The sequence below is a fragment of the Lichenostomus cassidix genome, chromosome 17 (genome assembly GCF_008360975.1).
Source record: "Lichenostomus cassidix isolate B80296 chromosome 17, HeHo_3.0, whole genome shotgun sequence".
Lineage (NCBI taxonomy): Eukaryota > Metazoa > Chordata > Aves > Passeriformes > Meliphagidae > Lichenostomus > Lichenostomus cassidix.
Window position 1 is genome coordinate 8,658,564 of NC_139497.1, and position 26,571 is coordinate 8,685,134.

General features: G+C 49.3%; 1 protein-coding gene across 10 annotated transcripts in view; it reads right to left on the minus strand.

Moving 5' to 3' along the window:
• Positions 1-26,571, minus strand: part of CACNA1B (calcium voltage-gated channel subunit alpha1 B) — a 279,796-nt gene that overhangs the window by 99,566 nt on the left and 153,659 nt on the right. For all 10 annotated transcript variants that reach the window (XM_085076372.1, XM_085076378.1, XM_085076379.1 and 7 more), the window contains 6 exons: positions 20,871-20,983; positions 17,616-17,728; positions 13,270-13,401; positions 12,376-12,448; positions 8,153-8,270; positions 1,391-1,458 (listed from right to left, as the gene is read on the minus strand). In XM_085076372.1, the coding sequence (XP_084932498.1) occupies positions 1,391-1,458; positions 8,153-8,270; positions 12,376-12,448; positions 13,270-13,401; positions 17,616-17,728; positions 20,871-20,983 (617 nt within the window). The remainder of the gene's footprint in view (positions 1-1,390; positions 1,459-8,152; positions 8,271-12,375; positions 12,449-13,269; positions 13,402-17,615; positions 17,729-20,870; positions 20,984-26,571) is intronic.

Below are 26,571 nucleotides of genomic sequence, written 5' to 3' on the forward strand. Positions count from 1 at the left end.
TTTGGACTGGGAACATTTGGCTGTTTTGGTCTCCAGCAGCTGCAGGAGGGTGAGAAATGGAGAAATTTGTGTCCCTGAACTGGAGCTGCAGTGAGAATCCAAAAAACCAGAAAGGTTGGAAAGGATCAACTCCAGCAGTGCCAGCTCCACCACCAAACCAACCCTGACCATCAAATGTTTATTTTTAACATTTTTTGAGCAGCTCCATGGAATGGTTTGGGTTGGGAGGACCTGAAAGCTCATCCAGTGCCACCCCTGCCATGGCAGGGACACCTTCCACTGTCCCAGGCTGCTCCAAGCCCTGTCCAGCCTGGCCTTGGACACTGCCAGGGATCCAGGGCCATGAAGTGCTGCAGTTTCCCTAAAAAGAGAAATCAGCCTTGCCTGCTGCTGCCTCAGCACACAGTCAGTGAGCTCTGCCACTGCCAGGAGGGAGGAAATTCCAGTTACAAACCACAACCACCACCATGGGTGCTCCCAGCAGGGCACTGGGACTGGTGCCAGAGGCAGCAGAGCAGGAATGGGTGAGAAAAGCTATAAACATGCAAAAAACCCCAATTCTCCTCCTAAATCCACCTGAGCACACCAAGAGCCCAAAGCTCTGTACTAACCCAAGCACCAAGGGCAGCACTGACAATCCTCCTGCACACAGCCAGCCTGGGAGCTGCTCTCCCTAGGGAATGCTCCAATAGAAATATCCTCCAGAGGAGATGCTCCAAGATCAACCTGTGTTCACATCCAGCTCTCTGCATCCCATAAAGCTCCACTGCTGTCATTTCCATCCCTTGCCAGGACTGGCTGTGTGCCTCTGGTTCCTCTCACACCTGGGGAGAGGCAGGAATATTCCAACATCTTCCCTGAGTGCTCAAACAGCCTCTGAAAATTGGTTTGCCCAGAGCTGATTGGAAAATTTGAATTTTTTAATCCAATTTTAAATTAAATTTTAATTTAATTTTTTTTTAATTTTAATTTTTAAACGGCAAGGAAAGGAACACAAAGTGTGAGATGGCAAAAGCAGCACCACAACACCTGAATTTGCTCCTGCCTGAGCTTCCAATCAGCCAAAAAAACCTGTTAATTGCTTCTCCTCTGCTCTTGGAAAACAGCAAATGTGAGATGAGTGATGTGGGCTCACTCTGGGATAAACCAAACACAAAATATTCACTAAATAAAATCCAGAAAATAATAATATAAATAAAATAAAATAAAAATTAATAGCGACAAAAGAAAGTAATAATAAAAATAAAATAAAAATAAAATAAAATAAAATAAAATAAAATAAAATAAAATAAAATAAAATAAAATAAGGAGAATAACCCTCTCTGCAAGACTCTGGTGAGCAGAGGGACAGCAGGGATGCCTCAGGGTGACACAGAAATGTCCCACCTACCTTGGTCAGCTCCTGGGCGTTGGCCAGGTTGTCCACAGCGATGGCCAGGAAGACATTCAGGAGAGTATCTGTGGGAGCAGCTGAGGAAAAACTCTTCACACAGCAGACACAGCAACTATTCCCCTCCTGCTGCCCTTCTCCCCATCACAGACATTGGTGTTTAGGGACTGACCCCTGCAAGCTGTGCCATCGTTCCCAACTGCTCTGCACCCAGAGCAGTGCCCTCTGTCCCCTCCCAGCCCCTGGCCCTGCAGAGGGGACAGCACCAGAAGGGCTTCACAACCCCAGGGGTGCAGGGTGAGACCCCCTGGTGCTCCCAGAGCCCCTACTTTTCCATCCTGGAAAGCTCACCCCTCCAGCCCAGAGATGCAGGACTTCATTTTCCCCTCTTGTTTGCAAGGCCAGCCAGCAGAGCTGCAGGAAATGGGGCATTTCAAGCCAACAGTTGCATATTTATGTGTACAGAACTGTGAAAAGACATGGAGGACATGGGAAAATGGAGTTGAGGTCAGTGCTGCTGGGTGGAAACGATCCTTACTGATCCCACTGGAGTCAGGGTGACATTCCAGACCCCCTGAGCCCCAGCAGAGCAGCACCCCAAACCCCAGCTGAGGAGCCCTGCTGATAAACCATCCCCTAAGCCCAGCTGAAGTGCTAAAGCAGTGCCCACAGCAGCCTGGCCTCTCAGCAGAGCTGTGTTAGATCACTGAGACATAATGCTGGCCTGGAATTATTTATTCATCTTTTACATCCATTTTTCCACCTAACGAGTGCAGCTATTGCTGATTTTATTGTTGTTATTCCGGCCCTGTGGCTGCAGAATGGCCCCAAAGCAGCCATAAATCAGCTGCCTTTGCATAGGGAAGGAGGGCAAGCAGAGCAAAAGCACTCTCCCAAGGAGAAAAATGCATTTGGCTCTTGCACATTACCTGGGACAGGAGAGTCACTCATTGCAGAGCCCTGCAAAGCTGTTTGCTCCTCCAAATAGGAATGTTCATGGGAATGGTCCATAGACCCAGGGAAAGGGCTGCAGGAGTTTTAGGAAACTCATCCAGGTATTTGTAGGGGGATCCAAGAGAGCTGGAGAGGGACTGGGGACAAGGGATGGAGGCACAGGACACAGGGAATGGCTTAAGGCTGCCAGAGGGGAGGGAGAGATGGGATATTGGGAAGGAATTGTTCCCTGGGAGGGTGGGAAGGGGTTGGAATGGAATTCCCAGAGAAGCTGTGCTGCCCCTGGATCCCTGGCAGTGTCCAAGGCCAGGCTGGACAGGGCTTGGAGCAACCTGGGACAGTGGAAGGTGTCCCTGCCATGGCAGGGGTGCAACAAGATGGTCTCTAAGCTCCCTTTTACCCAAACCATGCTGGGATTTTCCATCAGGTCCATGTTCCTGCCTTGGCCTGTGGGGTGGAAGCAGAGCCCAGAGCAGCAGTGAGGACAGGACTGGGGTGAGGCTGGTGAGAGGGGGGAGCCAGAAATGCCTCCTGGGAGGGCAGGGACAGCAAGGGCTGAGCTCCCAGGGTGCTGTCAGCCTGCAGGGAGATTTTGGGTCTCCATGGCCTCAGTGCCCTTCCTGCTGTCTGCCATTCCCTGGAGGGCTGTCTGGAGGAGAAGCTGAGGTTTCCCCACAGCCAGAGGAGCCTTGCAGGAGCTCATTCCCCTCTCCCAAGCAGGGCTGTGCCCAGAAATCCCTGTGGCTCCACTCTGGCTGCTGCAGAGCCTTGTCCCACAGGCACGGCCTCAGGAGCCTTCCCAAGGCACATGGGGACCAAAGCTGGCCCCAAAAAGCACCTCAAAGCCCCACTGCTTCCCCTCTGCAGAGTTTCACCACACAGATTTCAGCCCAGACTTCAGAACCAGCCATTCCCAGCTCTAATTCCCTCTGAGGGAGTGTCTCAGAGCTTGGAGCTGGATGGATCCCTTTGGGTGTTCCTGAATCCTCACAAACCCTGCAGGACATGGGGTGCAGAGCCCTGGGCTTTCTCCAGCCAGGATTTCTCCACATCATGTCTCACAGGATGGAGGGTTTTCCCACTGGAAGGTGATTCCTGTGGGACAGAGGGAGGTTTGGGATGTGCTGCCCATCCCCTGCTCCTTCCCCCATCCCAGCAGCACAGCAAGGAGGGGGTTGGAGCACCTCCATCCCAGTGGGTGAGGAACAAGAGGAAGATGATGCTGGAATCATCACCCTTTCCCACAAAGAGCCAGATTTTTCCTTCCCAAAGACATGAATTCCTGCATTTCCTCTGGAATGAGGGCTGCTTTGAGTTTGGGACAGCCCTGCTCTGTGCTGGCTGTTTGGGTTTCTCCCTCTGGGACACTTCCAACATGACAGAAACACTTCCACCCTGGGAATAACCATCTCAGCAATAAAACTGTCTCCCTGCCCTGCCTCCCACACACTGGAAGTGCCTCGTGGAACACTAGCAACCCCTGGAAATAGCATTAATTCCTTTTTATCAGATCAGGCTGCCTTGATCCATTTCCAAGCAGACACAGACTGGCAGACTTGGGTGTTTCTGCCCTAAAAAAAGGTCCCTCAGTCCTTTCTGCAGAGCTGGGGGATTCCCAAATTTCTGCCAAGCGCCAGGCTGTGGAGAAGCTGGGCAGAGCCATGGAGGAGGCAGCCTGGAGCCAGGAATTAGCTCCTGCTTTGCTTTGCAGGCTCCTCTGCAGTTTTTCATGGAGTTTTTTTTCCTTTCTTTTCCTTTGCCTCAACAGATGCCTCAATTTATCAATTAAGTGGAGAACAATGAACACAGGCATGGTGTAATTTCCTAGAAAATGGGCCAAATCCTGTTGTTACTTTAATCATAAAACTTTCATTAAACCATTTCTGGTTCCACACAGACTCCCTGGATCGGGAAGTGTAACATGAGACACTTCTGACTTAGAAAAACAAACTTTTCTTTGCCATGATCCCTTGAAAAAGCAAATGGATTCCAAAAAAGCACCAAGTGCAGTGAGGAGCAACAAAACCCAGCATCAATCCACTTTTTTTCTTCAGGAAAAGGAAAAATCACAATGCCCTGAGCACCTCTGGGAGGAAAACCAGTCCCTCAGGTTTAAAAAAGAGCAGATTTTGCCAGTTTTGCCACCCCAAATCACCCATCCCAGTCCTCCAGAGAGGTTTGATCCAGTGTCCCCAAACTCTTCAAAGTGATCTCACCAAATGGCAAAGTTCCCAAACTGACATGAAACCCCTTCCCAGCAGAGGAATCCAAGTTCAGCATCCCAAAAGGGCTCAGACTTTGAGATAAGAAAATAAAATGAATAAGAAAATAAAGGCAAAAAGTCCCACTTAGGAAATTAAGTCTCAGCACAGCTGTGTGGGGAGGGATGGCAAAGCCACACCTGACAAGTGATAAAAACCACATTGCAGGGGAAAAAAAAAGATTTTTAAAGCTTTTTGAAGGGAGTTGTGTAAGGCAGAGGGAGATCTTTCAGATGTCATAAGTTGTAGCAGTAAAGTCACATTAACCTAACCTAATAATGAATTTAATGTCAATTAATCATCCCTGCTGACCCTTCCAACTCAGGATATCCTATGATCCTGTGCTTCTGATCCCAATTAAGCTGATAAACAACTGCCAGGGCTCTCTGTGGAGTGTCCCTGTGGTGTCTGCTGGGCTGTGGGATCTCCTTGGGAAGGTGTCCCCAAGGTGCCTCACCCTGTGCTCACTGACATTAATAATTATTTTACCTCCTGCACCAATGCAGGATTGTTCTCTTCTGGCAAACAAAAGTTGATTTTCAGGTGCTCCTGGTTATGTTCCGACAGTTCCTGCTGACTGAAGTCCCTCTCAGGGATAAATCCCTTCCTGCTCTTTGCTCTCAGCGCCCAAAACAAAGCTGCTGAGCAGCCCTGACCTCACTGAAACGCTGCTTCAAGCACAAGCTTTCCTGGAGCAATTTCCATGGAAAACAGACATGGCAGAGGTTTAACCACTCATCCCCCAGCCCCAGCTCTCCCCTGCAGTGTTTGAAGGCCAGCAGAGCTGCAGGAAGGTTCTCACCACCTCCCTGGGAAAGGACTGATGGCTCACACTGAATTTCTAGCAAGACCACCCAGAGAACACCTCTGAATCTCCAGCAGAGATGTAAATCTCCTTAGAGTTCATGGATTTGTCTCAGATTTATAACTCTGATCACTGGAAGTATTGCAGAATCCCAGAATGGTTTGGAAGGACATGAAATTTCAGGTTCCACCTTGTTCCACCCTGTGCCATGGGCAGGGACACCTTCCACTGTCCCAGGTTGCTCCAAGCCCTGTCCAACCTGGCCTTGGACACTGCCAGGGATCCAGGGGCAGCCACAGCTTCTCTTTAGATAGTTGGGAAACTTCAGAAGTTGAGGGGAAAAAACCTTCCAGGACATTCCAGAAGGTTTTTTGGCTGTTGTTACTCTTTGCCAGCCAATCCCTCCCTCTCTCTGTGCTCACAGAAGCTCACCTGCAGCAAACTCAGCCCTGCCTGCAGGACTCGGGGAGAATTACAGAATCCCACCTGGCACATCCTCCTGCCTTCCTAAATACCCCAGCAGTGCCCCAAGGAGCTCAAGCTGTGCCACCAGCACTGGGCTGTGGGCAAAGGGGATGGGAGAGGTACTGGAGATGCCTAAGGGAGGAATTCAAGATGGAAAACAGGAGGGCTGCACTCTTCCAGGGTGAGATTTAGGGGAAATGTGGAGGTTTCCACTCTCCGCTCTGGCAGGGCAAGAAGCAGCAAATACCAAATCCATGGCAGTGGCAGGAGGTGATCCAGGTCCTTCTTCCCTCCTCCTGAACATCCCCTGCTTTCCCCTGCTAATGAAAACTAAAGGACAAGGGAGAACTCCCCTCTGGAGGAAAGGTGAGGAAGGGAATTAATACTGTTCCTCAAAAATGCTGGATCAGAGCTGCTCAGAGGTTAAAAGTCTCTCCCTCAGCTGTGCTGTCAAGCCTGATTACAGCTTAATCTCATTTCCAAATGCCAAGCCCGGAGGATTTAGAGCTCTCCCTCCCTCCCTGCTCTCCACTGACCCAGTTTTCCAAAGCCTGGTGTTTCTGGAAGGGCCATGCTGGCTGCTGTGAGATGTCTGAGCATTGCTGCTGAGGCTCCAGGAATGGGATCAATCCCATGGGAGCATTCATAGGACAGGCACAGCTCCCACTGGCTACTCTGCTCTGCCCTGGCTCTGCTCCTCATGCTGGAGCAGAGAATTCCAGCAAAGCCAAAGGGCTGGGTGCTGATGTCCCACATTTTGGCACTTCCACTCCAGCCCTTTCCAGCAGGAACTCTGTCTTTAACCCAAATACTGCATCCTTCCCTTTTCCTACATCTCCCAACCCAAACTAGACTCCCAGGAAAAGAGGAACGCTGGGACTGTGAGCAGCAAGAAGGTCAGGAAATCCCCCTGGGAGCTCCTGAGCAGAGCAGCAGCACTGGGGGTTGTTATTCCCACTTTGCAGAACAAACAAAGCAGCCAGGGCTGCCTCGTCTCTAACACAGTTTCTGGGTTTCCTTTTTTAGGGATGCTTACTTTGGCTCCACACAGCTCATGGCTGCAGCCAGAAATCACAGAATCAATCACACAATCACAGAATCAATCACACAATCACAGAATCAATCACAAAATCAATCACACGATCACACAATCAATCACACAATCAATCACACAACCACAGAACTAGCCAGGCTGGAAAAGTCCTCTGAGATCAAGGCCAACCTAAGACCTGCCACCACCTTGTCACCCAGAGCCACATCCAGTGTTTCCTTAAACCCCCCCAGGGATGGGGACTCCAAACCTCCCTGGGCAGCCCCTGCCAATGCCCAATCACCCTTTTTGGGAAGAACTTCTCCCTGATGTCCACCCTGAACTCTCCTGGCTCAGCTTCAGGCTGTGTCCTCACCCCAGTGATGCTGTAGCTGCTTGATGGAAGTGTCAGTGAGCATCAGCCACCCCTGGGACAGGGACAGGGACAGAGCCACCTCTCCTCTGCTGGCTCTCCTCACCACAGCCAGCTGCTCCATCAGGGAATGGCTGTGCCTGTTTGTGTCCCAAATCCCATCCCAGCGTCCCTCTGCTCCTGCCTCCCTGCACCTCTGGGACACAGAACCCATTCCCCAGCCACATCTGGGGGTGGCAAACTCCCTGTTTGCTTTTACCCTCGAGAGATTTCCATCTCTCAGAAGAACAAACCAGACACTGCACGTGGCAAGGCTTGAAACACTGAGCACTGCCAGAGCCTGAAACCTGAGATCCAGAATTCAATTTTCATTTCCATTAGGTGGAGATAATTTGGAGCATTTAGGAGAGCACAGCTGGTTAAGGTGCCACAGACAAAGTCACCAAGAGAATGGAGCCTCACCTCCACCACCATCTCCTCACCTCCACCATCATCTCCTCACCTCCACCAAACCCAGCTGAATCCTTCCTTCCCCTGACCAAGCACAAACTATTTGTGAAAATATTCAAAGCACAGAGGTCCTGCTCTGACCTGACTGCAGTTCTTTTTCCCACAACATCAACGAGCTCATAATAGAAGGTTTCCAAGGTCAAACATAACAATTAAAGTGAAATTTCATTAAGTTGAATTGAAACTTCTCATGTTGCTGTAAGAAAAGTGACACCAACTTGGTCAACTTACCTTCATGTCTTACCCCAAAGTGCTGTCAGGAGCAAAGCCACAGCAACAATTTGGATTTTAAAGTATAAGGCTGTGAGAATTGAGGGCAAGCTAGGAATTTCTGGTGCCACCAAGGACCTCCATGGAAGGATACAGTTACCAAAGAGGGTGAGGACGATGAAGTAGATGGAGGAGAACATTCCCGAGCGGACCCCGCCCTGCGACTCGATCCCGTGGTACATCACAGCATTCCAGTCTTCCCCCGTCAGGATCTGCACAGCCAGAGTGGGGAGGGGGGAAAAGGGAAAAAGGGTCATTCCAAGGAAAGGCAGGGCTGGGGCAGCCAGGCAGAGCGGTGACATCCAGGAATGTCCCTGGGGAAGGGATGAGCCCGTGGGGACAGTGTCAGCAGTGGGGATGGGATGGGATTGTCCTGCTGTGCTCTGGGCTGGGGCAGCCTTGACTGCTGGGGCAGTTTTGGGCACCACACAGGGATGGGAAGGGTCTGGAGGAGCCCATGAGGAGCAGCTGAGGGCACTGGGATTGTTCAGCTGCAGCAGACTGAGGGCAGAGCTGCCCAGGGGCTGCAGCTCTGAGCTCTGCTCTGGGACAGGGACAGGAGCCAGGGAATGGCTGGAGCTGGGCCAGGGCAGGTCAGGCTGGAGATCAGGAAAGGTTCTTCCCCCAGAGGGTGCTGGGCACTGCCCAGGCTCCCCAGGGAATGGGCACAGCCTGAGGCTGCCAGAGCTCCAGGAGTGTTTGGACAATGCTGCCAGGGATGCCCAGGGTGGCATTGTTGGGTGTCTGTGCAGGACAGGAGCTGGGCTGGGTGTCCCTGCCCCTCTGGGTCACCTGCCCACTGCCCACCTCGACCAGGAGCTCTCAGACAGTTGGAGAAAACAAAAGCCCCATTGTGACACTTCACTCCCAGCACCGTTTCTCCCTCTCTCCGTTGCTAAGCCAAGCAGACATCACAGGTTTCACCAGTGCCATGCAGGGCATTTCCCACCCCAGGAACACCCCGAGCTCCCAGTGCAGTGCCCAGAGTGGGAGCTCTGCCAGCTCCAGCTCCTCTCTGCCCTTCCTGCAGGCAGGGCTGGCTTTGCTCAGCTCCCCCAGCCCTCACACCACCCCAAGGAGTGACTGTGACAGGAGCAGCTCTGCCACCCCTCCTCTGCCCCTCCGAGCCTTCCTGCAGCTGCAGTATTCATGGATATCACTGCAGCCCTGGGCACCACAGCCACTGCAGGGGCTGCACACCACAGCCTCCTCCCCAGCTCTCCCAGGGACACAAAGCCCAAAAAAAACCCTTTAAACAGAAGCAGCAATCTGTGTGTGTGTGTGAGGACAGAGCAGGGGACAGCTTGAAGGAGACTGTGATGTTCCTTGCCCTGCAGGGACAAACACAGAGCTGCACCTCTGATTATTGACCCAGGGCTAATTAGAAAACAAGAAAAATAGGAAAACTAATCAGTGTGTAAGACTCCAGCAAGCCTTGCTCCACTAAATGCTCATTTTGCACCCGTCTGAATTGTCTGGCACTCCTTTCTTCACCAAAATCTGTAGCACAGCAACAATTTTGGGCAGATCAGCACATCTTCCTGCCTGCCCTGGCAGAGTCAAACAACCACTTTTACTGCATTAAAACATTGGGATGTGAAAATCCAGCTCCTAAATATGAAGATGTCTTTGGGTTTAGCAGGTGAAAAAATCAAGATAAAAAGCCCAAAGGCTGATGTGTGCTGTAGTAATGGAGTTCCATGTGCACACAGCGTGCTTGGAATGACTGCAAATTCCAGACTGCAAATTCCAGACTACAAATTCCAGCCTGGCTGTCAGCTGCTGAGAGAGAGGAAATTTCTGGCTGCAGGTTGCTGCTGATGACAGCACTGGGCTAGCAGCGAGTCTAGACACAAGGACACAGAGTGCAGACACCAACTCCCCTCCTAAATTCAGAATGTGGCCTCCAATGATGCAGAAATCAGGATGCAGAGCCCAGAACCACTGGAGCTGCTCTGGATTTGCAGCACACAATATGAAACAGGGCTTTGGGCTTGCAAATCTGCCACTCAGTTATGCAGTGTTGGCCACAAAGGTGAACTCACAGAATTTCCATGAACTCACAACTGCTCCTGCTTTCTGGGAATAACCATAAAAAGTGATTTCTGATCACACAAAAAAGGGAAACCACTGGGAACTTTTCAATTCCCAAGCAGACCAGGATTTGCAGGTATCACAAAGTCCAGCAGGGTGGGGTCTGGGTTCAAAATCCAACTTCTGGATTGTTCAGGAGCGGAAAAAAAACTTACAGGAAAAGAAAGACATATTTCATGGGGCTTTTGCAGAGAGATGAAGAATCTAAACTAAGCAGCCTGCCTGGACAAGCTGAGGATGCTCCCTGAGGTCCTGGGAAGAGGACAGACACAGAGCTGATGTCCTTCCCACTTTGTCACCCATCAGCTGGAGGAAATCAGGGAGCAGCCTCAGGGATCTGCTGGCTCTGTCCTCGAGCAGCAAATCCAATTCCTTCTGCTCTATCAGGTCTGTTCAGGGATGCTGTAAGGAATTCTGCAAAGGGAGAGGCACAGGCCACAAGGACTTGGGAGCAAGGTGAAGGCTTTTGTCATTCCCTGGGCTCCAAACTGCTTTCAGCTGCCCCAAATGAACATTTGGAGTGCATCTATTTAATATTTATATTGAATATTAACCATTTAATGCCGAGGAGCCACAAGGTGATGGAATAAAGCAGCCATCAAGAGCTGCTGTGAAATGTCAATGGGATAATGAGCAGGTTAGTGCTGGGAGAGGATCACGATTTTGGTGCTCCAGAGGGCTGGGGTGGAAGGGAAATGCCTGAGTGAAGGCTAAATCCATCAGTTCCATGCCATATCCCCCAGGCAGGCTGCTCTGATAAATGCAGATGCTCTTCAGAGGGAATTCAGGCCCAGCTCAGCCAGGTGGTGAAAGCAAGGCCTTCTCATGGTGTGGCATGAGCACGGCCCAGCCAGGCCTGCTGCAATCAAAAGGGCTACAGCAGATGGCAGAGGGCTTTGCTGGACATCATTCTCACACAGAGAATCTCCAGAAGGGCTGGGGATGGACAGGGTGTACCCAGTTTTATCAGTTCAGCACTCTGAGTGCTCACTGAATGGTGCTGCTCTGCTCAGCCTGGCTGAGGGGATGGAAGGCAAGCTTGGGAAGGAATCCCAACCCCACAGTGAAGAAACTGCCCTGGGGTTAGCAGTGCAGGGGTGCATGGGATGGACTGAGGGCAGAGGGTGTCAAAATCCTCTGGCAGAGCACAGCTAACCCAGGGCTGATGGATTTTGCTGGGTTTAACCCCTAGCTCTGCCATTCCAGCCAAATGTCACAAACCAAGTGTTCTCCTTCATCCCACTGACCCTCCATTACAGGGTGTTTATCTCAGCACTAAAAGGAAATATTGCAGCTGAGCATTCCCCCACCCCAAAGCAAACCACCACAACATCCCCAGCTGCTCACATCCAGAGCTGCTCCATGGCAATCCCTGGAGGTGTCCCTGAGCCCTTCCTGTGATGAGCACTGAAATATCCTGCAAATCTCAATCCCCCAGGATGGGCAATAAATATCCTATGAGGTCAGCCTGCCTCCCATCTGGGCCCCAGGGATCCCCACAGCAGCTGCTCCTGCACAGCTCACAGCACACGTTTGCTTGGAGATTCCTTTTCTGCCTTAACCCACAAATTGTCAGCACCTCCCTTCCCTTCCTTTTGAACTCCTTTTTGGGTCATGACACTGAAATCCATCAGGCAAACCTAGCTGAGATCCAGGGAAGTTTGAGTCTGGGGGGAAACCTCAGCTTGAGCTCACATTGGAAATGCTGGAAAAAGTTCCCTGGATCTGTGAGGGTTACCTGCACATGGAGCAGGTGCAGCAGCCCTGACTCTCTCCTAAAACACCTGAAATAATTCTTTTAAATATTTTTAAATTATTTTAAACATTTTTAAATAATGGTTTTTAAAAAGGTAGGAAACAGCTGCAAAATCAGGCTTTTAAATGCAAGCACTGCATCTGCCAGAGCTGCAACTCCATGGGCAGGGACTGCAGAAGATAAAGGGCACATACAGATTTTAATTCAGCACAGAAATATCTGGTTTATAGTTTTTTCCCCCTAGCAATAAATCTTCTGTTCTAATTTTCTTAACACCACAGCTTTGATTTTTAATTTGATTTTTAAGTGACACACAGATTGGTGAGCAAAGTAAAGCTCATGAGAAGGAAGGACTTCCCCTTTCCTAAATTCCACAGATTTTTGGGGACTTCTTTGCCCCCCCTAGGCAGGAAGAAAATACCCAGGAATTCCAATTCTAACTCCCCCAGGACAAGGTATGGCTTTACCTGGAAGACAGTGAGGATGGCAGCAGGGAAGGTATCGAAATTCGTGGTTGGAGTTTCATCCTGGAAATTGAACCTGGAGAGAAGGGAGAGATAAAAACCAGAGTGGGGAGAGACAAGCAGCTCCAGGCAGCCTTGGAACACCTTTAACATTCCATAAACCAACTCAGGGAGCAGCATTTGTTCCACCTGGCAATAACACCTCAGGCAAGCTCAGTGGGGAACATCTCAGGAGATGTTTAACAGAACCATCAGCACAAACTCAATTTCACTCCCAGAGAAAATTCCGATGCTTTGAAATTCATTTTCACCCCCAATTAAAAATGAACAATCAAAATCTCCAATGATTTTGCAGAACAAACCATTCCAAGAAGTTTTCAGCCTCAAGTGTGTCAAAGTCCAAATTGAAATTACCCTCTTAGCAGATAATTTCTTTTGAATATTTTGAAGATAAAATGGGGATTGACTGGGGAGAACAAAAAAAAAAAAAAAAGACCAAACAAAACCATTTCATTATTTCAGTTCAGAACTGATGCTGGAATTGAAATGATAACACTGTGATAGTTCCTGCTGCAAAATTCACCACAAGTGGCATTTTTAATGAGAATAATCAGACCCAACATAACAGTGGTTTCCAGCAGGAAAATATTCCAAGTGGATAAACAGAGTGGCACTCTGGTGCTCAGGGAAAGGAAAAAAACACAAAGTGCTGCCTCCCCCAGCCATGTCAGCTCCGGCTGTGCTGGGGGGATGTAGGAGCTCTGAACTGGGATATTCTTCCTCAGGAAACAATTCAGCTCCAGGGAAAACACCAGAACAGGAGCTATTTCCCTATAAAGCCCACCTCAGGCAGCCCTGGAGGGAGGGATGTGAAGAATGAAGATTCCTCAGACTTACTGTCCTCCAAAGAGCTGCATCCCCAGCAGGGCAAACACCACGATGAACAGGAAGAGCAGGAACAGCAAACTGATGATGGATTTCATGGAGTTCAGCAAGGACACCACCAGATTCCTCAGGGAATTCCAGTACCTGCAGTGCAGATCAGAGCAGCCCAGGGAGAATGGGAGGGGAGAAGAGCTTTTGGTGAGGAATTAATTGGAATGAGAGACAGGACAGGAGAAAATGGCCTCAGGTTGCACCATGGGAGGTTTGGGGTGGGAGTTATTCATGGATATTTGGGTATTTTTCATGGAAAGGGTGGGCAAGCACTGGATTATAATAATATATTATATATACATATATAAATAAAAATATGATAAATATAAAAAATGGCACTTGGGAACATTGGATCATGGCCTTGATCCAATGGTTGGACTCAAAGATCATGAAGTCTTTTCCAACCTCACTGATTCTGTTATTCTGTGATTTTTTTATTATAAAAAAGAGGGAAAGAATGACAAGGAATACCAGAGTCTCTAAACTCCCACTCTTGGAAAAGCGCTCAGGGAGTAGCAAAACCTGTGGGGCAGAGAGGGTCACTGGGTGTGCAGTGACCAGCACAGGCAGTGAATGTCAGGATTAGTTCCTCAGAAACCCTTTTCCTGGGATTTTTCAGCCTTTTGGCATCTTCTCATGCAGCACAGCAGCCAGGAGGCTGTCAGAAGCAGGGCTTTGTCAATGAGGGTGAGACTGGAGATGGGCACAGTGAACCCCAACCTCCATCAGACACAAATCAGGAATAAAATCAGAGATAAATAAACACCTCACTGCCACCTGGACATCTTTGCAGGGTGTCCTTCCAACCCCTCCACTGCATGAATCCCCCACATTTTAAACATTCCTGCAGGAGTCACACACATCCCAGACTGAGCAATGGCCTCAGAGCATGGAGACAAATATAGGATGTGAAATCCAGCATGGCAAGAGGGAATGGCTCAGCCCAGTCACAGCTGGCCAGCTGCTGAGGTTTGGTTTCATCTCCCTGTCCCCCAGGACAGCTCCTGGCACATTCCAGAGGGTGCCTGGGAACAGCTCTTCCCTGGCTTTCTAGCCCTGCTGGGAACAGGCAGGGAGTGTTTATATGAGGAAAACTAATAAATCAGAAAAAACAGGAAGAGCCATCCAGCTTTGCCAAGGAAAAGCTCCTTTTGGACACAGGGGAGTGTGGCACAACAGGGCTGGAGCAGGCAGGAGGAAAGGAGGGATTCAGAGCCATTTCACTGCTGGAAGTTGGGATTCTGAGGCCATGGGGGGAATTTTTCACTCGTTTTCCCAGTGGCTTCTGTTGTTTCCACCACCCCAGACCTGCTATCCAGAGCCTGAGCAGCACATGATCCATTGTCCTCTGAGTGTCCCCCAGCTGCAGTCTGGGGACAGAACCACACCCTGAGCCCCTTCCCACAGCAGCTATCCAGCAGAAGGGATTCCAGGGATTTGTCTGAGAAGCTCCGAGCTTGGAGTCAGATGAGAACAAACACCATCCTTTCCTCTTGGCTTTGTTTTCCCCTTCTTCCTTCCCCCAGGTGGAGCTGGGAGCACTGAACCACCCAGGTTTCTCTGACACAAGCATGCCATCCCAGGAAAAGCAAGATCTTGCATCCCATTGCACCCATCCCAAGAAAAATTCCCTCCAGAACACAGTGACAAAGGTTTCAGGGGGAAATTTTATCTCTTGGGAGAATATCTTCAATTTTGAGTCAGTTGAAGCAAGCCTGCTCAGGGATAGTCTGGATATCAAAGGGGCTGAGGTGCTCTCCTGGGAGGAATGGGAAGGATTTGCTGCTCTCAAGGTTTTCCCTGCTGGACACAAAGGCTCCAGACCAGCCCTGCCACACACAAGGGGTTCATACCTCACAGTTCACCCAAAATATCTGGGCTGGGGAGGTTCTGCCTTGCCTTGGAACAGCTCAGCTCCAAACCCACCTGGCACAGAGCACTGGGATACAATGGAGAGTTGATTTCTGCAGAGCCAGTCCCTGTTCAGCTCTGTCACCACAAGGAAAAAACATGGGAAGCTCTTTGCTCCTTGCTCTCCTCACTGAATTTCAGCCCCACTCAGGCTGTGTCCTCAGCCTGCTGTCACCTTTTAATCATTTCATTCTGTGGTCACACTGATTTGGCACATTCCCATGTGCCATCAAAATCCCATTCCCATCAAAATCCCAATCCAAATCAATCCTAACCCCACTGATTACTCAAAGCAGGAGCACTGCAACTGCCTCCTGCTAAACACAGAGGAAAACAAACCAGGGCAGGGAGTTTCAGACAAAAATTGCTACGAAAGAGCTGGAAAAAGAAGAAAAGCACCAAGGGTCAGGGTGTTTTTACAGCAACGACTGGCGTGAGAGGGGGTGGGCAGCAAGCTGTGCCTGCTGCCAGCACTTTGGTGGCTCTCATGAGTCAGACAAGCACTGAGCTGTGCAGTCAGGCACTGGGATAATGCAGGATCCCCGTGGGAGCTGCAGGGACCTGGCTTTGGTCACGCAATGAGAGCAATTCTGTCGTGGCTGGTGAAAAAAACACTGAATGAGGTGAGGGCAACTTCAGCACCAGTGGCTTGGGAATGTCACTTGCTGGCCTGAGAGGGGCAGAAACCTCAGCTTGGTTTGTTCAGTTAAATCTCTTCTCCCCAGGAACGACGAGAGAGAAACAGCCTGAAATTGTGCCAGGGAGGTTCAGGTTGGGCATTAGGGAAAATGTCTTCATTAAAAAGGTTGTCAAGCCCTGGCCAGGCTGCCCAGGGAATGGTGGAGTTGCCATCCCTGCAGAGATGTAAAAACCTGCAGATGTGGCACTTGGGGACATGGGTGAGTGGTGGCCTTGGCAACACTGGTTGGACTCGATGGTCTTGAAGGCTTTTTTCCAACCTAAATAGTTCCATGATTCATCCCTTTATTGTGCTGACTACAAGGAATGGTCCAAACTCACAAAAAGCAAGTTGTAACTTGCAAAAACGTCCGACACTTTTAAGAAGTAAAACACACAATCAGCAGCAGCAAATCTCAGTAGCTCTGGATAAATTAACTGCTGAGAATTGCTCTGAATTTGCTGCAGACCCAGGAGTTTTGCAGACATAAAATCAGTGCAGAGGTGACATTTTTGGTGCAGGTTTCTATTCTGCTGGACACTTACAGAACTTAATGTTTCCACCCTCCTTGTCCCACAGGACAACAAATGACACCACAAACCACACACAAATCTGGGATCTGAATCATAATTAATCTGAATAATAGTTAGCAATAAGCAATTAGCAGGTGCAAATCAGCCCCACTGAGCTACAGAACTCATTGGTGATTACTCCAGATGTTTTGGTCAGATTTTCTTTATCTATTTCAGGTGATTGGGGTATTTTCAGAGGGAGGGGCTGCTCCCCTTCCTGTTACTTCAAGCTAAGGAGGATTCAGTATGGCAAGAAGGGAGAACTGAGGAGGTAATGGTGTGAAAAATGAGGTGGAAAACAACAGCAGGAGCACCTAAATTTGTCCCCAGCTTCAGCTCTGGATGGGTTTGGAAATGGCTCAGGAGCTGTTTGCTAATGCCAGCACACATTAACTCAAGGCAGGAGCATGAAAACAACAGCAAAGCTGTGGCAAGCTGAGTGAAAATTCCACCTGCCAGGCTCCAGAGTGAAAAGCTCTGATATTCCCAGCCCAGACACAGCAACACATTTCAGATTTGTGTCAATACAGAGGCTCAGCCCCGGGATTAGCACCCAGCAATCCCCAGGGAAGCTGCTTTTCCACAGCCTAAATACTTCAGAAATTGTCATCAGATCAGTGGGAAGTTGATAGGACTTAGAAAGTAAATAAAACTCATGGGTTTTACCACCAAATACAAGTGATAAATAATGGGATTTTTTGTTTTAAACCACCTTAAAGCCAAAGCAAAGAAGGGCTTTGTCCTGCAGGACACTGAGGAACCGAGGGCAGCCAAACCTACCTGTGGGGCTGGGGAAAGAAAGGGCTGTTAGAATTCCTTGTGGGTGCAAAAACAAGCTCAGGAATTCCAAAATTTCCCACTGCCCAGCCAAGCAAAGGGCAATTCTGCATCTGCAGTTTCCTTCTGCTCCTGTTCCCCAGTGCAGACCTTGGAGCTTGGGACAGGCAGGACTGTTATGCCAGCTATTCCAGAGGTTTGGGACATTATTATTTTGGATTATTTTTAACTTTTTAGCAATTTAATTATTAATTTATCATTGATGAATGCAGCAAGCACTCCTCCTGACCCTAGGGCTGGTGACACAAACTTCCTGGGGTGCTAAAAATCTGCTTTTAGTGTGTGCCAAGGGAGTAAGCTGCACTTACTTTGTCACTTTGAAGATCCTCAGCAGCCGCAGGGCTCTCAGCACGCTGATGCCAAAGGAGGTTCCTGGCTTCACTGCAGCCCAAATCACCTCAAAAATGCTGCCCACGATGACCTGCGAGGAGAGGGCACCTTAGAACTTCTGCTGAGCTCCCTGGGCTGCTTCCAGAGAGCCTCAGGAAAGCTCAGCAATCACAGCTCAGGCTGTTTGCTAAAAGAAAAAACTTCGGGAAAATCATTAATTACCCAGGAGCACTGGGAAACCTCATCCCAACTTTCTCCATCCCACTCCAGCCATAGCCAGGAGGAGAACATGCTGGGCTTTTTCCAGAGAGAGGAGCTTCTTGCTTTCTTCTCTAGCATCAAACTACCTTAAAAATACCTTTTTTTTGAAGGACACTGTAATTTTTAATCGTACTTGTTAACACTGGCTCAACTGTAAATGCCAACAGTTCACCTTCCCATCCCCACAAGCTGCAGGGGAGCAAAGCTCCATCCTCCCCTCCACATCAGAAGGACTGAAAATCTTCCTCTGCAGCAGAACAGCAGCTCTGGGTGAGATCTACCAGAAACTTCTGGCAGCTGAGAGTCTTTAGGAGAGCAATTAAAGCAATAATTATGATGAGATCCTGCAAAGCTTCAGGCACACAGATCCAATCATCTGCCTGGCCCTCAGCCTCGGGGTATTGAAAACTCTCCCAAACCAAGGTAGGTTTTGGAAGTTTTGTTTTGCTTGGTTGGCTGAAGGATGGCAGAGAATTCACCTCAAGCAATGAAGAAATCTTCTCAGAAATCCTTTTTGAGGAAAAGGACAAAACAGGGATGGGTTAGGCAGAGTTGGGAAGGACAATTAAACCCACACAGGTTTCTGTAGAGTTCATGGGATCAAACAGGCATTTCCCTGCCAATTGTTACTATTCCCATTAACCCAACATTTCTGAGCTCCCACTGCCCAGTGGGCAGAGCACACCACAAACACCAGTTCAGAACTGGTTATCACCACAGCCCAGCTGGTCTGTGCTATGGGAGAGGATTAATGGGGGGAGCAGGGCTGGAAAACCCTTTAATGGGCAGAAATTGGGATGTCTGAAAATTCCAGCACTGCTTGACTACCCTGCAAACACCCAGAAAATCTGACCTCCAAAAAATTTCTGATCTCACAGAAAACACAGTGGGAATGGGAGCTACCCAACAGCTGCTCATCCATCTGAAGAAGGAACTAAAACTTCTCTCCCACCACTGGGAATCCCTCATGAATCAGCAAAAACCTTTCCTGAGCCCTTCCACATATCACCCTGGTAATTAATTTTCCTGGAGTCCCAGCAGGCCCTCCTGGGAGCCTGTTTCACACCAGACCCCACTGGACTGGAACTCCCAAAGCTGATGTTGCTCTGATTTGTTGTTTCACTCTCTGCATTTGAACAGTTTCATCTCGATGCTTTGTCAGACTAAACTGGGTACAGATGTCTGTGATGTTGCAGTGCTCAATTCATTCTGGGGGCTGGAAGGTAGGTGAGGGAGGAAAAAAACACAGATAGGAGGAGGATCCCTATGGATTGTCTGAAGGAGGAAGAATTAGAAAGAGATCAACAGCTTTCCCTCCTGGGAAACACTCGGCAGAGCTCAGTGCCAGAGCTGCACACACCACAGAGCACAGAGATTCATCTTTTGCTTCGTGCAAGCTCCTGAATCACCTGTCCCTGAACAGATCCTGCTGTGGAAGGAATATCCTGGATGGTGGGAGCCGAGGAAACTGGCAGCCAGCACGGGGAACAGCTCAGAGCTCACCCAAAGCAGGACACCAACCCCAGGTCAGTCCCAAAGCAGTGACACCCCTGAAGGACAATTTGTGCTCTGCTTTCCTCTGATGACAGCCTGGGTTTGGGCACTGGGCAGCAAAACTCGTCCCTCTGAGCCACCACAGCTGCCAGGACACCCCAGAGAGGAGAGTCCCACCGTTGGGACAGCTCTGTGCAACACCTGGGGCTGCTGGACACAGGGGATTCCTGACCTGGAGGGTTTCATCTCAAATTCAGTTTGCTCTGAGCTTTGCTGCTGTCACAGCCCAAAAGAGAATAAATTGGCTTTATTGGATTGAGGAGGGTCACTCACTGAAGGTGACAACACCTCCTCCTCCCTTGGGGGAGCACAGGGATTTTGCTCCATGAAGGGAAAGAATCCCTCAGAGCATTTTGGCAGATAAAGCCTGGAAACAAGAGCCTGGATCACAGAGCAGGGCTGCTGCTGAATGCACTGCCCTGCCCCACTCTCCCTTTGCCCGTGGCTCTAGCAAAAGCTCCATATCTGGCTTATTCCAGCAGCCTGAGCCCTGCTCAGCCCACGCTGCAGATAAGAGCAGCCGAGCTCTCCTCTACGAGCACAGATTACAGCCTAATTGGTTTTAATGAATAAATTAACATCCCCACGCCATGCTCTTTGTTAGGAGGAGCCAAAGCCAGCTCTGCTATTCACACCAGAGCTGCAGCTCGAGCACGAAGGGAGAGCCTGGATTGTGTACTGAAAGAATTGGAATTCTTGTCCTCCTTCACCTCATCAGGTGTTTCCTCTTGTGGGCACTGAGGTTTGGAAAGTTCTGCCCGTGTGACTCGGTGAAGCTGCTCAGTGGGGTCAGGGGACAGAGCAGGAAGATGCATGAGGGTTTTTTGTCTTTCAATCATCTCATGGAAACGGGAGGGAGAGATTCTGCCAGCACTCAGAGCACTCAGGGTGCTGATGCTGCCAACACCCCGGAGCTGCAGGAAATGAAATCCCTCCTGTCCCATCCCTCCCCAAAGGAGGATAACGAGGGGAGCTGCATGCATTTCACGGTGCTAATTTACTCAGGGATTGCTCCCTGTGGGAGACACTCCAGCAGCACTTCCCGTGGATCTCCATAGTGATCCTGAAATGCACCTGAATGGCAGGAGAGACACCTGCTCTGTACAGGGAGGTTTTTCAAGGACATGGAGTGACAGGATAAAGGATTGCCACTGCCACAGGGCAGGGATGGATGGGATATTGGGAAGGAATTGTTCCCTGGGAAGGTGGGGAGGGGTTGGAATGGAATTCCCAGAGAAGCTGTGGCTGCCCCTGGATCCCTGGCAGTGTCCAAGGCCAGGCTGGACAGGGCTTGGAGCAGCCTGGGATAGTGGAAGATGTCCCTGCCCAGCCCTGCAGGGTGTTGCAATTACAGTAATTGAAGGTCTCTTCCACCCCAAACCATCCCATGATTTATCCCCCAGCTGAATGTTACTCACCCCAAAGTCAAAGCAGTTGAATGAAGAGTGGAAGTAATTCCTTGGCCCCAACCCATACATCTTCAAGGACATCTCGGTGAGGAACAGCCCCAGAAAAACAAACTCCGCGAAATCTAGAAACAGGAAGAGACATTCAATTCATCCACGAGGCTTTGGTGGGCAGATCTCTTCATGTGGGGAGCTGTTTGTTCCTTTTTTCACAGCACCAAGGGCCTCCTGGCAGAAGGAAATGCCTGTGCAATGGCAAACAGGACCTGGGGCCAGTTTGTCACAAGGATTTCTCTGTCTCCATGAGCTGTGAAGGCAACAAATGCACTCTTGGATGGGGGCAGGAGGATTGAATAATATTCTTATTGTCTCTGAAAAGGAATTCCAAAGGAAAGCTCTGCACCTAATATTTTTAAAAGTCGAATTAAACGGCAAAGATAACATTTGGGACTTTTGTACTTGCAAGAGATGGAAACTTTTGGGTGCAGAGTGTAAGTTTCTGTAACATCCTCTGATGATAAAAATACCTTTCTACCCAACAGAAGTGCTGACTCTGAGGGCTCATATTCAGAGGTGTTGTGTCTACTGTTACCACATTTATTTTTATTATGCCTTTATAGCCCTGTAATTATGGAAGAGCCCGTTCTGTTTCCTTTTCCTTCACATATCCCAGGCTGGGAAGCTTTTGATGGAGAAATTTATCATCTGTGATGAAACAAAGGGCAAAAAGAACAGAGCTGGAGGCTTCAATTTCCACATCAAGTTGTGAGGGCTTCAAGCTACAGCAAACACTGCCTTTGGCATTTTAAGTTTGGAGCTGGAGGCCAATAAGCAACAGCAAGAGTGAAATGTTAAAACCACAAAAAAAATCCCAGAAAAGGCAAAACCCACCTACACTACCAAGAAAAACCAAACAGCAGAAGGCAAACCTCTCTCTCTAGAGAAAAGATGAGGGAAAGAATCAAACCTCAAAAGGTGAGGATTAATCACCTTGTTTAGTGCAGTACAGGAGGTTCTCAGAGGCTCTAACTGCACAGATGCCACAACAAAGCCTGCTGTAATTCCAGTTTTATGATTCCAGGAATGACAAAGAGAAGATGGTGCCAACCTTTACTCAAAGGTGCACAGGGACAGACAAAGGGCAACAGATACAAGGAGAACTTCAGCTGGAGAATGCTGAATTCCAGGTGCTTTGAACTCTGGGGAAGCACAGGGGCAACTCTGAGCTCTGCTCTGGGACAGGGACAGGAGCCAGGGAATGGCTGGAGCTGGGCCAGGGTAGGTCAGGCTGGAGATCAGGAAAGGTTCTTCCCCCAGAGGGTGCTGGGCACTGCCCAGGCTCCCCAGGGAATGGGCACAGCCTGAGGCTGCCAGAGCTCCAGCAGTGTTTGGACAATGCTGCCAGGGATGCCCAGGGTGGCATTGTTGGGTGTCTGTGCAGGGACAGGAGCTGGGCTGGGTGATCCTGTGGGTCCTTCCAGCTCAGGATATTCCATGATTAGATCATTCTGTGACCTCCTGCAATCTTCAGCTTCAGCTGAATGTGGAGAGAGCCAGAGGAGGCAATGAGGGTCCTTCAGTCCTTCCCAACTGCCAGGATTCCCATTCCCAGCCCTGCACCTTCACCTGGAGGGAGCACAGCTGGCCCAGCTCCATCCTGTACTGCTGGGTGTCTTTGGAAATGGCTTGAAAAACACAGCTTCAATTACCCAAAAAACATAAAGTGGTTTTACATTTTCATTTTTAAATGAAAGCCAGTCATGGAATACCATGGGATAAAGTGAACTGAAATCCAGGAAGCAATAATGAGATGAGAGAGGCTTTATTGACACCTTAGTGAGGAGCCTGCAAGGACACTTGTGCCAACATTTGCAAAAGGGGAGGAAATTTCAGGCACTGAGTATTAATTATCCCGTGTGACCTGCTCTCCTTGAAAACAGCAGCAAGATCACTAAAGGAGACTCCCAAGGGCATCATGTTCCCGTGTGAGGAGTGAGATAACAAAGTCTGAGATCCACAGCCTTTTTCCTACCAGGAGGCAGGCTGGATCCTCTGGATCTCAGTGCTCAGGGAAGGCATGGGCACAGGAAGGAGCAGCACAGCTCCCTCTCACCTTCAGCTTCTCTTTGAGGAGAAGCCTCTTCACACCTGACCAAACCCCAACTTTTCTCTCCTTTCCAGAACTCAGTGAGGAAACCCCTGTTTCCAGCACTGAGGATCCCAGAGGAGGGAGTTCTCCATAATTCTGCTGGAAATCCATCTGACCATCCATCTGCTCAGGTGAGACCTCACCTGCAGAGCTGCCCCCAGCTCTGGGACCAGCAGAAGGAGCTGGAGCTGCTGGAGAGTCCAGAGGAAGCTCCAGAGATGCTCTGAGGGCTGGAGCTCCTCTGCTCTGGAGCTGGGAATGTTCACCTGGAGAGGAGAAGCTCCAGAGAGACCTCAGAGCTCCTTCCAGTGCCTAAAGGTGCTCCAGGAGAGCTGGAGAGAGACTTTGGTTTCACACACACCAGGAGGTGCTCATTGGAATGACTTCCATGGGAATCTCCCTATCCCAAGGATTGATATCCAGCTAATGCTATTAAACCTTGTTTAATCAGCTGACAGAACTTCAGATCATAGGCAGAGGTTGTGGATCCTGCAGGAAGCACTGCACAGACCCCACCTGTGTCTTATCTCAGCCTGGCAGGGAGATTCTTCCTCTTGTCTCTGCCCCAGACTCACCCGTCAGTCACACCTCAGGTACAGCCCAGGTCCTCCACAGAGCAACAAAAATCCTCAGTAGCATTTTCAACTGCACTTTGCCAAGACAATCACCATCACCCCAAAAAGGTAAAAAGAGGAGGAAGGAACCAAGGATTCATGTTCAGTCACCCACCCAGCAGGAGGCTGAACAAACCCCAGGGATCAGCAAGTGCAAGGTGTCACCATCAAACTGACACATCCCACAAACACAAGCGCAAAACCAGCATCTCACAGGAGAAAAAAGCTAGAAAGCGGCAAAACAGAATCAAGAAACATTGGATTATCTTCAAAAAACAACATACAAACCCAGGAAATGTTTAAAACTCAGAGCATGTAAAAACCAACTTCCTTCAGCTGCTCTTGCAAGAGCTGCCCTAGGCCTTTCCCAGCTGATGGATTCCACTCAGAGCCCAGAGCTGGCAGCAGAGCTGGGGCACAGCAGGTACAGATGCTACAAATCCCAGCCCAGCCAGGCTGCCATGGAGGGAAGTGAAATGCAGACACACTGAGCTCCTTGGGCAGAAGGAGCTGGCTCCATGAAGAGGCTGCAGCAGCAGCTGGGGCTGACACATGATTCCTTCTGAGAAGGCCCTGCCTTAATAATTGAAAATGCAATTTTGTTGTTTGGACCTCCCGGTATTCAAACCTCACCTAATTTCGTTTGCCTTCATCAAAAGCACCTTGTGATGTGATTTAAGGAGGAAAAGTTTGATGCAAATGCTCTTATTTCATCTCCAAGTTGTGCTCTTGGCAAAGGCCGTGTGAGCATCCCTTCACCCCACACCTTTGAATTAGGCTGCTAATTAGAGTTACCAGCTCCTTTCTGCCAATCAAAGATGGATTAATTCCATTTCTGCCCCATCAGAAGCAGGTGCTGAGCTGACACTTCCCTCTCCTCATCCTCCTCTCACATTAAACCGAGGAGGAGAGCCTTGGCAGGACACAACTTCCCCCTTTTGGACCAAGCAGACGTGAAATGCTCAGCAGACATAAATAAATATGCTCCGGAAAGCCTTTGCCTTGCAAATGCTGCACACTTAGATCCAGAGAGAGCTGGGGCTTGACTTCAAAGGCAACAAGAGCATCCAAAAAAGGCCTAATTGCCCCAAAGCTCTCAGCATTGGGCAGGGAAGAGGCTCTCAGGCCATAATGGCTCAAATACTGTGCTCAAATCCTGGATTTATCAGAGAAGAGGCATTGTGGATTTTGGTTTTAGACCTTACAGAAATGAAGGGGACAGTAAGGATCCCTGGTGAAGGGAGAGAGCTTTGGGAAGGGCAGCCTTCAGTGAAACCTCAGTGATCCTCACTGAAACCTCCTTCCACCATCCCTAAATCCCACCCCACAGAGCCAGAGAGCTCTGCTCCCAACCTCATCCCACAGACAGCCAGGCAAAGAGGAGATCACCCCAACCCATCCCTGTGGCCTCCTGCACTGCACCAATGCCTCCAGCTGCACAACTGCTGCACATCTCAAAGCACTGACTGCAAACCCTGCACTCTGCACCTCCCCTGTGCCCCCAGGATGGGTTTGGAGAGACCTTCATCTGAAAATTCCCCTTTGCTGCTACCACACCTCAGTGATGCCATCCTAGAGTTGGCTTCTGGCAGACACCTCTTCTTTCTCAGAATACTGGCAGTGGTGGAAATGAACACCAACAGATGATTATAAAATCATGAAATATATGCATGAAATATATTCTTTTATAGGCAGCTGCAGCTTGTTTAACCAAAGCTCTGTGCTTCAGTGAGCAGTGTCCATCTGCAGCAGGAGAGAAATCCTATTTGGCCCCAGAGTCCTTTCCACACAGAGAAGGAAAATCTCTGATCAAATTTGAGGATAATTACAGGGGCTTGAAGTATGGCCTGTTATTAATCATACCCCAAGAATTCAAAGAATTCCTCATCAGTTCTTTCAATAAGGCTAAAGAAATCCCAAGCCTCTCTCTAAAGCTCCTGCAGTTCTTTTTGCAAAGCAGTTGTAGAGATATGGAGCATCAAGCAGGGAAAGCTAATCAGAACAATTCAAAACAGAAAAGTTAAAAGAAAAGACCAGGGGAAAAATAAATCAATGCAGACCCGTAGGCTTTTACCAACTGTTCTTTAAGTAAAATTAATTTGTAATGTAATTAAACTTCTCCCCAGAGGGACAGGTATAATTGAATTAGAGGTGCCTGGGTAGAGTTGCAGGGTTTAGCAGATCCTCACAGACTTTCCCGTGCTCCTCTCCTGCTGCTGCAGTTCACAAAAAGCCTCCTCAGGTCATTCCTGAGCACCTTCCCTGAAACAACAGCACTGGAATTTTGGATTTCTCTCTTGCTCTACATCAGACCAGCCAAGTCCTGCTCTTGTGCAGCAACGTTCCCTCATCATGGATTAACTTTAAAGCCATTTTTAAACTCTGTCACTCTCCAAGTTAAAGGATTTAGCCAAGTATTTCTGGGAGCTGTTGAAAATCCCCTGGTTCTGCCTCTGTCTAATGGATTTGTGCACAAATCTTGGGCAGAATGGAGCTTTCCAGGAGCATTCCTGGAGGGCTCAAGCCCAGCTGGGCTCCTTCCCAGATGTTTGTGCTGCAGAGTTATCCAGGCTGGCTGAGGCAGGAGGGAGAGACACATCCAGTGTGGCCATCATCACCACCAGAACCACCAGCAGAGCCCCTGAAGGCAGCAAATATTCCCTGCATTCAGTAGGAAATGGGAGATTGGTAGGAATGTGATGCTATGAAAACTCTGCCATCCCCAGGGAATGGGGGAGAAAGCTTTAGGTTCTCACCCAAGCACAGACAGGTGGGAATGCAGAGGCACAGCTCCTCATCCTGGGATTCAGGAGGGGTTGGAGATTTGGGATACTTGGAATTTAGGAGGTTGAACTTAAGGTGCTCCCAAGACTGAGTTTTGTAAATTTGAAGCCTTTTTTGAGTCGACAGCCTTGAAGTCTGGGGTTTCTTTCCTAAACATTTAGTCCTA